General features: G+C 40.8%; 1 protein-coding gene across 1 annotated transcript; it reads right to left on the bottom strand.

Moving 5' to 3' along the window:
• Nucleotides 1-615: 615 nt before the first annotated feature.
• Nucleotides 616-14381, bottom strand: NSUN3 (NOP2/Sun RNA methyltransferase 3). The gene is made up of 7 exons (XM_059466240.1): nt 14289-14381; nt 13508-13617; nt 12632-12682; nt 11576-11868; nt 10152-10306; nt 9506-9627; nt 616-1243 (listed from the first exon to the last, which is right to left on the bottom strand). Exons 1-7 carry the CDS (start codon nt 14376-14378, stop codon nt 973-975), a joined length of 1092 nt encoding a protein of 363 aa, XP_059322223.1. The 5' UTR covers nt 14379-14381; the 3' UTR covers nt 616-972.
• Nucleotides 14382-16267: the final 1886 nt, after the last annotated feature.

Below are 16267 nucleotides of genomic sequence, written 5' to 3'. Positions count from 1 at the left end.
ACACTGGAACAGGTTGCTCAGAGAAGGTCCCACCCTGTCCCATCCATGGAATTGTTTAATTTAAGGTTGAATGAGACTTGACAACCTGGTCTACTAGAAGGTGCCCCTATGCACAGCAAGGAAGTTGAAACTTAATAATCTTTAGGGTCCCTTCCAACCCAAACCATTCTGTGATTCTGTGAAATTAATAAATGTACAATGCCACACACCCCCCTTTCCACAAGAGCAACTCTTCTACCTCTGTTCCTTAAAACAAAGGTTTTAAAACCAGTGATTATCACCTTCCACCTGGGAAAGAACCCTTGGGGATGAAAGGGTTCCACTCTGCTGCAAGACAAGCATAGGCTGGAATATACACAACATTACTCCAATTCATATTTTCGCAAGCTCAAAATAAAAGAACATTAATAAATTAAAAAAAAAGCGCTGGGTGTTGATCTAACTGCTGACCTTTTCATCTATAAACAAAAGACACCTTTGTTTTTTAAGCAAACAACTTAGCAAATATGAAACCTGTTCTGCCAGTGCTTGAAGATGACACTGTCCATACAAATCAGCTCTTGCAGAAACAGAGATTTCTAAATGTGTTTAGAGAGAATGCAGGATTTCCATGACTTCAGACCACTGAAAACAATTTATTTAAAAACATACTGTATTAGAACCAAGCTAGTAAATAAATAAACCAAAACCAGTGCAAAACTCTACCACATTAAGCCCCTATTCTAGAATCCAAATGTCTTTAAAAGCATCACCTTGAAAACAATACAAATTTCCTAAGGACTTCTCAGAAGCTCACAAGCCCATGCTCGAAGGCACACTTATCATTTTAAGTTAAAGTATGTTAAATTTCTTGCTTCCTTTTGATCAGGAAACTGCAATGCTCTAAATTCAGCTGCCTTGGATGTGTCCACATTCACATACTGTATTTAAATCAATATTAATTTATCACATACTGATCATAACCAACAGGCATCAGCTGGAGCACACTTTCTTTAATTTAGCCACGTACATGGGACCCCACGCTCTCCCCTTCTCTGGGAGAACCAGCAGTTCATGCTGCTGCATTCCACTGAGGAAAGTGAATTCCTGGGAAACACCTCTGGCCATCCCACTTATGTCCACAGGCACCACATTCCTGCAGGAGCTCAGGATGAGATTGATCACATCACTGTTTTCTGCCCTGGAGAGGGTGCACGTGGAATAGACCAAGGAGCCACCAGGACGCAGGGCTTCAACAGCAGACCTGCAGAGAACAACAGGAAAAAGGGGAAAAAATCAACATCAAAAGTGACACACTGCTAGTGGGAGAATGTGTACACTTATAAATCCAGAGTAGAAATAAATATGACAAAAATAACATTACAAAAATGTCTTAACTTTAGGTTCAAGAAACCACCCACAACACAATTTTGCTTTTCATTTATTGCTGCATTCTCAGTGAGCTGAAGGTATTTTTTACACCACAGTGACAAGCACAAAGCAGCATCCATTCAGAATATACATCAGGCATCCCTGTGCTCAGCACTGCTGTGAAAATGCTGCAATTGCACACAGAATGGGTTATCCCACATCAGAAGGGCCTGTTAGACACTTGGCAAGATGCTTGTGTGAACCTGCAGTAACACCTGAATTAATGACTGGGCTGTAATTTTAGAAACATTCCTGCTAATTCTGCAACTCATCTAGCAGGTAAGAGGATTTGGGGGTGTCACTGAGGCCTTAAAAACCTCAGTTTTTAAGGATCATATATTTATATGCCCTTCACTTATAAACCTGTTGACAAATTTTGACTAAACAAAGGTAAAATACTGGCTTAAAGCCTGAAAGCTTCACAACTACTGTTGGGTGGAGGGAACAGGGGCTCTTTACACTGAAAGTGAATTTAAATTTAAAACTTCTTTTTTCCCACTACAAGATCTGGCAAGTCCTTACTCAGACACATGAAATACAACCTATGAGTATAGAAATGAGATACGCATGTTGTATTCACCTACTCCAAATTAAAAGAGTAAGGAGAAAACTCAAAAATCTTGCACCACACAAGTCTTCTTCAAACCTGGTACCACCACATTTCGAAAAGAAGCTACACAAAAGATTAATTTTGCATTTAAAACACTGTCTGAATATAAATCCCACTAAATCATATGTTTTTGAGCCATTTTTGGGTCAAAGACTGCATTGTAAGCTGGTATACAAACAGCTACTACAGGAAAATAATACATTAAATACATTTGTTCCCGTAATAAGATTTCTTTCATACCAAGAAAACCAGAACATGTGAATGGTGAATGACACTGAATAATCAGAGACTTGTAGATGCTGCTGAAAAAACTGTGCCCAAACCCCAGGGGAAAAAATATCCTGGGAAAAATAAAAAGAAGAAAAGTAACAAACATCTCCTCAAACCAGATGAGCTGAGCAGTCCCCAAATGCAGAAAGTCTGATTCCAAGTCTAGATAAACAAAGACAATGCCATGGAAATAGCAATTCCTCTAGAAACATGCTGAGGACTTCCCAAGGGTGATAGCTGACCAAAAACAGTTGAGAAAGGAAAGAAGAAAATACAAGGGGGAGAAAAGATAAGCCATTTAACAGAATTGTAACTTTATGGGAAAATAATCAATAAATAAAAGCTTTAGCACAAGGGGGACCAAAGCTGATCACAGCTTTCAAAGCTGCTCTGAAAGTCCTGTCCAAAATAATATGGGAACACCAGGACACTGCTTCAGACAATGATAAGACCAGGTGAAAACTCCTGAGAATGATACCAAACCTGTTTCTCTTGGGAGCATACACATGACCTTGCTCAATTCTTTTATGAGTCTTGATTATGATAACCAGTGAGCCAAGAATATATTAACAACCACAGTGCACCCACATATATGGACTTACCTGCTAAATTCAAGCAAAGCAGGGATGTGCAACCTTCCCTTCTCAGGGACACCAAACCAGCAAGAAAGCCTGATGCACTCTCTCTTGGCCTCATTCCCATTTGGGGAAATTAAAATCACTTTTTCCCCCGCATGTATTGGACTTTGCTTTTTATCTTTCACATTAGAACTCAAAGAGAACAGAGGTGAAATCTAAATGGGCTCTCATGAAGTCAAGCTGATCTTCAGATTTTTATCAGAATCCACCCACATAACTCATTTTTGACAGACTTTCCCCTGCCAGCTACACCTTTTCCATGCATGCAGGAGTGCCAAGCCCTGAGGGCAGCCAGTGAGCTTGGGAACGCTTCAATGTGACAACTGAGATGTACTTGTAGCAAACCTGAGAATTCTACTCAGAGAAGCAGATAATGGCAACAACTTTCCTTCCTCTAAGCCAGCATTGAGACAAGAGAGAAAATGCTTTTACCATGCAAAAGTGGGAAAGGTAAAAGAGAATGAACTAGAGGTAAAAATCCTGGACACTTGCTAAATGTGTTTTTCTTCCCATTCATGACAACATTTTCAAGGGCACCATGCTGCTTCAACTGAGTCCATCAGCGGAAAGAGCAGCACAGGACTCTGAAGGAAAACTTGAAAATCTCACCTCAAAACCCCCTTGTGTCTAAACCTCAGCTTGTGAATCTTCACTGGCCCGTGACCCAAAAAGGTCAGCCTGCTCAGTGCAGCTCTCTTCATTTGAACCTGCAGCAGGAATTAAAATATCTGAGGAGAATTACTTGAGGCACCAAGGTTAATCAATGTATCTATCCATCCTGTCAAGAGCAGCAACAGTTGTTGCAGCGCCTGTGCTCAAAGTCAATGCCCCCAGCTCGGATTAAGCCGCGCCTGGCTCCTGATAAACCTGCAGGGAGCTGCAAAACTCCAAGTGAGGAGGAGCTGGGCTCAAAGTCACACGGGGTGACACTGAGCTGGGCCAGCAGAGACACAGAGTTTGGTCCTCTCCTCATCAGCAGCACAGAGAATTCACTCAGGACAGCATCTGAGCATCAGGGAATTTGTTCAAATGTATTTAACCAAACTCCTCTCTAACCATGGGAGGGAAACCAGCTCATCCAAGGGCTAGGCTGGAGATGAAGCACAACTTAGTCCTACTGTAACTCCACCATCTAGGAACTAAGATTTCTCTTTTATTTGGAAACTTAATTATCCGCTCTTAGCTGAAGGAATTCACTATCTGTTACTTTGTGACTCCCAAAAATGGGAAGTCAAATCTAGAATGATGAAGATGCCAAAATATTTTTCCACCTTCCTCTTATTACAATGTTAAAAAAACCCCTCACATTATTTAAAAGTAGTTAATCTGCAGTTCTTTTCCTCTTGGTGGCACACATTACATTTATTTATTAAAGAGCTAAAACTTTCAGCTGCTATAAACATCTAGTTAATATCCTAATGCTATTTCAGGTACATATATTTCCTGTAATGAATTTTACAAGTTTACAGGCACTACTACTGCAAGGTTTCATGCTTCACATGAAGAAACATCAGAACACACAATAAGAGCCCTGGAAACTTTTTCTAGAGCCTTTCTCTGTCCATCTCATTCCACAAGTTCTGTAAAACAAATTAACATATGCAGATTGTTCCTTTTCTCTTTCTAAATGAGACTTTACAGCACTAACAAAAAACAAGTAAAGATATTATATATTTATATTTAATGTATAATATATAAATATTTTATATTTATATTTTTGCAGGGTGTGTCTCTGGGTACAAGCTCCTATTGTAATGTAGAAGGCAGAGGTACAACAGATGCATTGATCTATCCTAACTCCCTGTATTACAGCAGTACCAAAAGACTTTGGAAAGAATGTATTATTTCAAAGCTTTTTTTTAGTTTATTTCTCAAGATTTACCAAATTAAGGAAGACAAAACAGCATTACTGTTTAATATCTCAGGGGGAAAAACATTATCATGCTAAAGCCACATGACAAACCCAAAAAACTCTTCCATGCAGCTAATATGTAGTCAGCCAGGGCTTAAAAAGGATTTTTCCCACTGACAGAGGAAAGTCTTGGTGTCTCAAATATCCTTTTAAAATTGGACAGTAACAAAAATATGCATTTCACACTACAGGTAGCACCTGCATGTCCAGCCTATCCTCTGACACGTGGGTTTATGCTGCATGCCACGGAAGGGGCAGCATTAATTATGTTCATAATTCGACCATTTTCTGTATTAAAGTCTAAAGATGACACAATTTTAGGGCAATTTTAAACTAACAAAACACTTCAACAGTGCCATCTTTTGGCAACTACTATGTATTTCTGCTCAATAGGCAAGATAATGTCTCAACAGAATAAAAAATGCCAATTCTATTCTTTTTATTGACTTAAAATATCCACATTACCTTTTGCCTCTCACAAGAGTCCAGATACTCTGTGGCAATATGACCTGCATGTTAAAGGTTTTGCTTTTATTTCTTTGAACCTGGACAAAATGATAAAGGAAATCCTTCGGTGTCAAAATATCAATTCTTTTTAATATTTTGTGATGGACAGTGACATTAGTTCAGCACTCCCTCTGCTCCTCTCTAAATAAAATTTGCTCTTGTGGAGAAACACTGCAGCTCAGAATAACAGGAGAATCATGAAAATCAACTGTCTTTTAATCAACATTAAATTGAATTATAAATAAAAGGAGACACAGGCATCACAACCAAACCCAGTCTGTTGTACCCTAGACAAAATTTGTCCCCAAAATCCTGATAAGCAACATTTCTATTGCAAATACTTCTAAATTATTCTGAAGCGAAGACAAAAAACGAGCTAGAATTATTGATCTTTCTCCTTTAATGCATGGTGACTTCTGGAATAACCATCCCTGTAAAAACAGGGATATGAGACAGCCCAGGAGGGAGAAAGAAAGACCTTTGAAGCCCACTAAAGAGAACTTCAGGGTTAGTGGTTATCCTCACAGCTCATAAAACACACAGAGAAAGCACTGAAGGTGGAATTAAAGCAAAATTTGTGCCTGAACTCAAATATGTGATCCCCAAAAGCTGCTGAGTAGCTTATTTATTCAGTCATACAGTTATTTATGTATTCAATAGACCTGGCTTTGCAACATACCCTAAGGGACTTGATCCATAAGTTATTCACAGTGTGCTGCCACACTTAAAATCAGAAACTAATTATTTTAAGATAAAACATGATGGAACACCTGATGGAATACCTGGAGCCACAGCAGTGGCCACAGCACTCACATTTTGTGAAGAAATTCCAAGCAACCATGTGAAACCTCCAATAACCCAATCATAAGTGCTTTGGGGAATGGCACAGCACAAACACACACAAAAAATATTCAGCTTTTGTAGGATAGAAAGTGGCTAAAGAATCCTACCATCGACACAACCCACAGCAGATATGCTGGTCCAACAGCTGGAATTCTCAAAAATTCCCAGTGGACCTAATTGAGAAGATGGTTTTGGACAATAAAAGGATTAACTGGGCAGCTACAGAGGAGCAGAAGGAAAAATTCCAGGGGAAAGAGCTGAAGATGTGATGAAGCAATTCCCAGCACAATTTACTCCACACAGCAGAAATGGTACAGTGGTGACATATGCTAAATATATGATATTTATAAACACAATTTTTGCATTCACTTTATAACCACAAAAAAGCCCAGCTAAGAGCACACAATTCCTCTCCTGTGGAAAAGTCCACAATTCAGTGAGAATACAGAGCTGTTTAATTACTCAGAGATGCTGTGATAGAAGAGTTACAGTAGTCTGAATGCCTTTGCTGAGTTTTCTAAATTGTATTCTGTTGGATTTCTGTTCTGCTGAGCCCTAACACAAGTTCCTTTCAGCTGCAGAAACCAGTCTAAGAATAATTACAACATCCATAACAGTTTAACCACTGTGTAATCGGGCATTCAAGCTTAGCCCAAAATTTAATTTCTCTCTGAGAACTGATAACATTGGTAAATTTGCTTTTGGGAACTACTGTATTTTGTGTTAGCATTTAGCATCAGGAATTGAATATTTCTTTTTTTTTAACTTTGCAATTTGTTTTCTGCATGAGCACTCCAAATACTAACAAGATTTGCAGTATGTTCTTGGATTAGAGCACTCAGCAGGGATGCTTTGGTTTGGGTATGAACAATCATTACAATCTCAATTCCCTTCAAATCAGTGGTGCCCTCATTGCTTAGAACATTTGCTGTTCAGCATTTATATCACTTATTTACATTTCAGATTTTATGCAGGCTGCAGGGAGAAAATTGTTGCATCAGCTCCTTCCAGATCTTCGTTCTCTGAAGCCTCTATGTACTTAATTAATTACATTGTTCTGCAAACCCTACTTTTCCTTCATTCCCTCTCTGATGACCCCAGCTTCCCTCAGAAACATATCCATAAAAACAAATTAGAGGTGAAGCCTTTCCTTATTAAGGAGGGAACCTCAAATTTTAGGCTGCTGCTTGACAGACATAAAAATAGAACTCCACTCTGCATTTCACTCTTATTTTTTTGTTACACTTCATCCTCCTGCTAAACCGAAATAATGCTTGGTCCCTCAAGCTTCACTTTCAAATCACAGGATGGTTGGGGCTGGAAGGGACCGAATGATCATCCATTTCCAGTGCAAATGGAAACTATCCCAGATTGCTCCCAGCCCTGTCCAGCCTGGCCTTGGGCACTGCCAGGGATCCAGGGGCAGCTCCTCTGGGCACCCTGGGCCAGGGCCTCAGCCCTCTGACAGCAAAGAAGTGTTTCCTGCTGTCCCATCTAAACCCACTCCCTCTCAGTTTGAAGCCATTCCCCTGGTCCTGTCACTCCATGCTCTTATAATGTATTTCTTACACTACTCTCAATGAAACTGCTGGGATTCAGCCTTACACTTGTTTTTGGTTACAGATACAGAACCAAGGTCAGGAACACCTGGGAGCATCAAGCACCAGGTAACCTGAATCAATGAACCAGGGAGAGCCCTGCATGAGCTGGCTGTGTAAAAAGCAGAAAAGCTTTTCTTTCTTTTTTTCTTTTTTGTAGTAATATTCATGGAGGCGCAGCCCTCCTGAGTATTACTGGAAGTACTAGAGAAGGGATTCAAACTCAACTTTTTATTTATAATTACGCACTCTAGTCATTAAACAGAGGCTTGAATAGGGAAGCATTCCAGAATTTTAGTTCTAATGCACTTGTCACAACCCATTCAGCCTTTTGTGATCTTGCTTTATCATTTCCTTTTTCCCCTTTCACAGGGGATCTGAGATGTCTTTAGAACTGGGAATTTCATTCTGAAGTGATCAGGTGAATAGAACAATAACCACCAAGTGGACAGCTATCCTTTAAATATTTTACCCAATAACAAAAATAATTCAATCAATAAGCCATATATACTTTACCAATAACCCTTATAAACTCTAACTCTTGAAAGTAACCATCCTTGTACTACAATTTATATAGCAAAGGTATTTTACTAATTTATATAGCAAAGGTATTTTGTCTTTACAAATTCTTATTACTGTTGCTAAGGTAAAGAACATTTTCAACACAAAGTTCTCTATCTATTTAGGAATAATTCAATTAAATCTGATTTGGGCTAACAGGAATGTATTTTTTTTAAAACAAGGTTTCTGCTGTCACGAGTTCTCCAGGATTACAATGTGGAATGATTTATGCAAATACTCAAAATTTCTCTGCATGATGTATGCTTCCTTTTGCTACAGGTTCACAAATTGGATTTTCCATGTCAGATATTGAAAAGGGAAAACTGGAACAGGTCAGAGTTTTAAATGTGATTGATTTCTTCAAAAGAAATGGATGACATGATGCATTACTGCAATAAGATCCTCATATTTCTGCTATAAATCACAGGCTTCTGCCAGGCCTTTTTCAACTGGAAGTCTTGCTAAACTATCCTGAACTGCAATGGGAACTTTCCATAAAAATTTTCTTTTTTAATAATACGTTATTTTTCCCTCAATTTGCTTTGACAGATGGACTTCAGGCATGACTGTTACCCCACAAATAACATTCAAGGTTTTATTTTAGAAGGTTTTATTGAAAAGTCACTCTTTTTTCTCCCCCATGAGAAAAACTGTGCAGTTTGAAATGCTTCACAAATATCAGCCCAGAGCTGGTAGCTTTAAAATGTGTAATACACGAGAGCCTGGCCTTGGATTACTGGGGGCATGTCCTCAAAAACAAACAATCCTCTCTTTCCCCCACCAAACCTCACATTGTTTTACTTTTTAACCCTGCCAGTTAGGACTGGGAGCCTTTCTGTGCTACAAACAATCAATATGGAATACATCTAAACCCATTTGAGCTGTGTACATCTAAAATATTTTGATTTTACACCAGGCTGTTGTGAGTCATCTGCAAATGGACATTGCTGTAAGTAAGAGGACCAAGGGCTCACTGCTGATATCACCCAGCCAGATTTCCACACCCTTATTATCTGAGACCCACTGGTTATTCTAAACAACCACATATTCCTGGCATTATTTCCAGAGGGAGAATCCTGGGTTGGTTTATTAAATCTTGCTGCCACGTAATTTTTATTAATTACAGGAAGTTCCTTTACCTTTTTGCACTTCTCACCTTAGAAGCTGGAATTGCGAGGAGGACAGCTCCTTCCTTTGCATGAGCCTGAGCACAGCTTGCTGAGGGTCAGCAGAGAAGAGCCAGCTTCTGTCATTTGAACAGGGAGCATCAACCAGGACCTAAACCATTAATAAAATAACCATTATTTTCTAAAAAGTCAACAAAGATGGTCACTTTTTGAACACCAAAATATATTAACTTTTCTTTTGCCAATATTAAGAAAATTTTATTTTCCATTTTAGGGGGTGAAATGATCCCATTACTCTATTAGATGCTTTTATGGGGTTAGCAGTTGGGGAAATAAAAAATTAATGCTCTGAAAGTAAGATCCACCCGAGCAGCTCCCTCTTGTTGTCCTCCCCTTCCTAATTACACATCATGCAAAAATTACAGCTACAAGGTGTTCAGAATTCACTCCCAACATTATCCAGCACAGGAATAAATGCACAACAAGCTTCATAAGTGTTTCCTAAGGCTCTACAAATCCTGTACATTACTTTATTCCCCTTGATAGGTCAGGCATTTTTGTGGAGGGACCAGAAAAAAAATTTAAAAAAAAGTAAATTAGAAAGACAGCAGCATAGTAAGAAGAAGAAGAATAAGAATCAGGATGCAGAAATATAATTTCCAATAATAATGTTACCTTGTCATAAAATTCAGGCTGAAGATCTCCAATCTGTCTACCATCCAGTTTAGAGACTGTTATCAAGTTAATGACAGGATCTGGGATGAAGGATTCTATTGTCTGCTCCAACCATCTTGACCTCAAATCATCATATTCATTACAGTGAAAATAACCTTAGAAAATGAAGGAAAAACAAAGAAAAGTAAACACCCAAAGATAAGTCTCTCTATATTTTTTTCTGGTTTTTTTTTTTTTTTTTTTTTTTTTTTTTTTTTTCCACAAATATGAGGAGTTAGACCCATTTTGGAAGTTTTACTGCACTGCCATGACTACCATGGAGTTTACACCTTATGTGCCTGGGTTATTGCACTTTTTAGAATACTGTTGAATTTTTATAAACCTAAATAAATTTCAACAGGCTCCTACAGAGCAAACTCTAAATATTTACTAGCAAATCCTTCCGTAGCAATAGCACAGTAAAACAAACTTTAATCATGACCCATATCCAAAGAGCGAGTGCCTTCCTGGGCTCCTTGAGCCACCATCTAAATGAAGTGCGTGCCCCATATTAATAAACTGCCTTTTAAAAAAAATAAAGTATCAATTTTTTCTATCTTAAGGTACATCTTAGCATTCACTGAGGTATGTTAAGAATCAAATTCTTCACATCTCCCATTCAGCAACAGCTTGGTCTCTTCAGAAGCAGACAGAAGGTAAAGTGCTGGGGTTTTTTTCTCTACCCTTCTGAAAGGACAATTCCTATTTAATTAACTTCATTAGCATCACCCCATTCCTCTAGAAGAGGGAGGGAGGGAAACCAGCTGTAATCAGCTGCTGCAAGTGGTTATAGTAATGGTCTCACCAGGAGGAGCACAAGGTGCTGTGAGCATTTTGAAACAAATAAACTGGGAAACAGCAATCCCTGCTTGCTTTAAGTCCTTGGCCCAAGCTGCTGCTTGCTGCTGCCTTCTCAACACTCTGATCATCTCAGAATCCTCCTCCAACCAATTCCTTACCATAAACCTTTTCCCTTTACCCAGATCTTGCACATTTCAAGACTGCATCTTGTATAATTTCTTAAGCTCTGCTTTACATCAGCACACTTATATTTATCTGTAATAGTTGCACAGTATTGAAAAAAGAGTCAACAGAGGAGAAGGGAAAAAAAGTAAAAAAGGAAGAGAATAAGATTGCAGATTACTTACATTCCTGTGCCAACAAACTCATATGGCTTTAAGCAACTTCTGGAGAGGTAATAGTTGAGAAAAAATCCAGAAGGTTACTGCCTGTCACTCTGCAGTAACCTACCTTAAAGCAAGGACTGCATTTTTAATCCTCTTTTAGGCAAACAGATTTCATAAAATCCTTATGAAACAGCACAGAACTAGGTGGAACACAAACTGTTTGGCTTTTTCCCCCCCACCAGCACCTAGCTCCATTACCTGGACAGGCACACTGCAGGATAGCTACAGATTTGCCCCCTGGCGCAGCACAGAGATCCAGAACACGTTCCCCATCCTTCACCTCCAAGGCCAGCACGGGCAGCAGCGAGGCAGCATTGAGCAGGTAATACTCCTTCAGCCTGCCAGGCTGGTGCTTCTGGGCAGGCAATCTGCCAGGAGCTGCCCTGCTGTAACACCTGAAGGCTGCAGGGAGGTAGGGCAGGGCTGCTGGGAAGGCAGGATGGTATCCCTGCTCAGCCAGGCTGCTCTCCAGGCCAGGGCTCTGGCTGAACCTGTGAAAAATGACCAGATAATACTGGCTTTCTCATTTATGTACTAGCTTATACATGTTGTTAGCGATTAGTTAGTTATTAGTATAAGTATTTAGAAATAGTATCAATTATATCTCTTTCTAGCTGCTTTTAATATAATATAATCTATCGGTTTAAGGATGCACTCTGTTGCTCACAGAAATAGCACTGTAATGAATAGAATATCTATGTATCACTTATGGAAACAACAGTGTGATTAATGTATTGTATTATAGACCTCAGCAAAACCTGAGATGTGAAAAAGGCTTTTCTGTAACTAAAAACAGTGCAAGGCCATCCACTGACCAACCTGTCCAAGTGATAAGATAACCATGACACAAACCAGAGCACCAGGGGACAATTAGAGATACCACATTAAATTTAAGGGGGACATAGGAAATCCTTATCAGAGGATGTGAAACAGCAGGATGGAAACACAAGAAGAAATAAAAGATATTGACCTGACCCCCAGGATGCCATGCAGACGAGGCAGTGTGTGAAGAAATCAAATAAAGGAGTTGCAAAACATCAGAAAATTAGCAAGAATGTTTGAATAATATATGAAACACATGAATATGCATGTACCTCAGTGATTTAAGAGTATAACGATAACACTGTTTGTATACACAGAAGTTTCTCTGGCTGTTGGCCAGGAGCACCCAAGTGCTAGAAACACTGTCCTTCTTTGTCCTATTATTATTAAACTTTAAAAAATTCTACAAACTGCATTTTCTTTTTCACAAACCTGTTCAGCAGCACGGCGTGCTGCCAGCACCACGGCGAGGTCAGCACGTCTCTAGGGTGAAAAAAGGAAAAGCCATTCAATAACTCATCAAACTTTACATACAATCTCACTATTGGACAATTCTGGTGTAATCAGGAACTCATTCTTTTGAGAGTGAAATCAACCATTTTGGTTAGAAAAGTACACAGGAAAATAATTTTAATAGGAAATCAAGCCACTGTTTTTTCTAATGATTGCACTTAAAGCACCAATTTCTTCTGAAACAAGATAGTCTCTATTTTTTTAATGTAGGAGATATAAATGATGAAGCATAATGGTTTTCCTGACTATAAAGTACTCCCCCGGGGACAAAGAATTACTGTAGTATTAGCTGTAAACAACAAAAATAATCACACACACATTAGCTTTACAATGCTCATTCCAGCCAACACTAAAATGCCATTTTTACAAGTTTTCTTTTTTACATTTTGTGTTCTGCAAACACGGGGCCAGTAAAACTTAACAGATATTTTTGGAAGACAGCAGTGGTATGTGATAGAAATATGCTTGTTTGTATTTCAGTTTGCTCTTTCTTGCATGGATTTCCCCCCTTTCTGTTTGAATTCCTATTAATAATTTTTCATTTAATCTCAAAAAAAAATTCTTCAGAAGTATTCACTGCCTAGAGCAGAAAAACACATTGATCCAATCAAAGTGCTTGTAAGTTGACTCAATTAAACTAATGCTATGCGTGGATACTTTTTGTTTTTTAATAATGAAGTTCTTTAGCAGCTGTGTGATCAAGACCCAAATTCAGTGACAGCCTTTGCCATACACATCATTACTAATTCAATTCCTTATCCCTCCCTTTCCTTCCATGTCCCCAAAGCCACAGACCTGACACTGCTCCATGCATCTCCCAGCTCTGCCGTGTACTGCTTCTCGAAGTGATCCAGAACCACCCGGCAGATCTGCCTCTGGAGCTTCCCTTCTGCCTTCTTCCCCAGCTTCAGAGAAAGCAAGAAAAAAGAAAAGGAGTAAAGCCAAATTAAACCCTCTCTAGTTCTCCCTAGAATGAATAAAAACCATCTAATTACATCAACTGAGTTATCAATGTTATTGGAATGCTTAAATATGGCACCTTTATGTGATCAAAATGTAATAGACATTTCAGAGAGCACAGGAGTTAAGCTACAGCACACTCTTCCTCCCAGCTCGGCTGGTTAATAAATACCCTCCATATCCACTGTGCTGATAACCCAGCGCCGGCTGGCACTCTGATGGCGTTTACCCTACCAAAGGAAGGGAAAGAGCTTTTGGTGTCTAAGCAAACCCCGAGGGCAAACGCTGAAATTCCCTCCCTCGGGGCACCCAGCAGCCCTCCCGTCCCGTCCCAGGGCGCTCCTTCCGAAAACAGCACCGGGACGGAGCTGGGGCACCAGGGAAAGCTCTGTCAGTGCCGGAGCAGCTGCCGGCCGCGGGTACAGAGACCCAGGGCGCACTCGGCGCTGCGGAGGAGAAACACGGGCAGCACACACGGGACGGGCGGGCTCTCTGCTGTCTATTGCTCGCACGGCCCGCGCAGGAAGCGGCCGGGCTCTCCCTCCGCGCTTCCGGCCCCGGCTCTCCCGGCCTGGCTCTGGCTCCAGCCCCAGCCCCAGCCCCGGGCCCTTCTCACCTGCCCCGGGTCCCGCCCGGCCGCCCGGCCCAGCCCCAGCCCCAGCGCGGCCCCGGCACGGCGGGCGAGCGGCAGCGCCGGGCCCCGCATGGCCTCACTGCCCGGGGCGGGGCGGCCGCGGCCCGGCCCCCGCGCTCGGAGCCGCCGCTGCCGGGAACCGGAGCTCTTCACAGCGCCACGGAACGCAGAGGGGCAGGAACGGACCTGAAAGACCAGCTGGACCTTAAAGATCAGCTGGTCCCAACCCCTCGGCCAGGGGTGCGGACACAATCCCCTGGAAGATGCTCAAGTCCCATCGAACCTGGCTTTGAACGCTGCCACGATTGAGGCATCCTACAACTTCCCTGGGAACCTCGTTCCTATTCTTACACTAAAAAAGCAAAACAAACAAACAAACAAAAAAAAAAAAACAAAAACAAAAAAAACAAAACAAAACAAAAAAAACCCCTCCAAACTTCCAAATTTTTAGCTGCCTTTTTTTTTCCCTTCTTCTTTGCTGTGGCAGCCTGACTTGCCATCCCAACTCCTCTGCCTCACCAATAGCCAAACAGGATTAGACAGCAGCTGGGTTCTCACCTGATCAATTTACAAAAGCGATCCTCATCCCAGCGCCTGCTGGAGGGTCTGATGGCACCCACACCCCCCAAACATCAGGTCTCTGCTTGTGCCTCACCAGATCTTTTTCCCTATCTGGCCAGGGCTTTAGAAGTGCTACTCAGCTCATCTGAACCACACTGGAGATCAGCTCCAGCTTAACCCACTGCTACTGCTATGAAAAACTGCTGGAGGCTTGAGAACTAATTATTCACAGAAATTTCTGTCACACACTTTCAGATCAAACATTCTCTGGGGACAGGAATCAGGAGGACCACTGTGCCCCAGTTCAGCTGTACCTGGTTTAGCAGCACTAAAATCAGAGGATGCTCTTATCTGATCCCTTCGTCTGGACAGAACTGAAACCTGCAAACTGCTCCTCCAAGGAAGGGCATCCAGCAATCACTGTGTCCTAGCAAAACAAAAACAAACCCTTTTGTGCCCATTTGCCAACTCTCTTGCTAAGATCAAGCCTTGTGGAAGCAGCAAACTTGTTTAAGAGTGGCTTTAATTAAAGCTTCTGCAGGCTGAACCCAGACTGGAAAGGGGTGCAAAGGTAAAGGCAGGAGTGCTGTTGTATGGATAAATATTTGACTTTCTGACACCAGCTAATGAAGACCAAGTGGTTTTGCTCACCTCATGCAGATTAGCTTGAAAGTTGATTTAAAATGCTTCTATCAGAGTTGTGACAAAAGGCCTAGAGGCAAAACAGACATCTCATACATATCAAATGTGAGGGAAACCTGAAGGGCTTTTTGATAAGTGAGTTTTACTGACAGACACAGAACAAAACTGATATAAAAAGTAGTTCTCTGTGGTTGTAATTCTGCCAAGGCAGTACCACACCAGAAAATGTTCACAAGAACTGACCTTCACTGTAACAGTACAAAAAAAGGTCTGCTGAAGGAGTCACCTTCCCTTAAATCTATGGCTATATTCCACTACATGACAGATAGTGCCACGTGTCTGACGCCAGACTTCCACCAAAGAAAGGACTCCAGTTCATCAGCACCATCACAGCCAAACTGCAAACAGCAGTAATGCATCTTGTATCTCTCTTATGTGCTACTGCAAATAAACTTACTTCAAATTACACTTAAAACAGGCTCCATTAGTTATCCCATTCACAAAGGAAATACAGTGGGTATGTTCTATTTCAAAATTGAATGAATCTCAGGAGCCAAGAAGCTAACATGATGGCAAAGTTATCGGGCAAGCATCCTCAAGTTACACTACTAAACTTCCCACTAAAATACTGGAATATATTATTGGAAACAATATTGCTTGAATCTTATTTAAAGGGAGAAAAAAAGAATCAGTGTTGTTTAACTTGTTACGGTCCATCAATCCTTTTCAATCTCACACCAGAGACCTAATGGATACCA

Source organism: Ammospiza nelsoni, chromosome 2, assembly GCF_027579445.1.
Source record: "Ammospiza nelsoni isolate bAmmNel1 chromosome 2, bAmmNel1.pri, whole genome shotgun sequence".
Taxonomy (NCBI): domain Eukaryota; kingdom Metazoa; phylum Chordata; class Aves; order Passeriformes; family Passerellidae; genus Ammospiza; species Ammospiza nelsoni.
The sequence above is the reverse complement of the archived record's forward strand: the minus strand, read 5'-3'. Positions and strand labels throughout refer to the sequence as shown.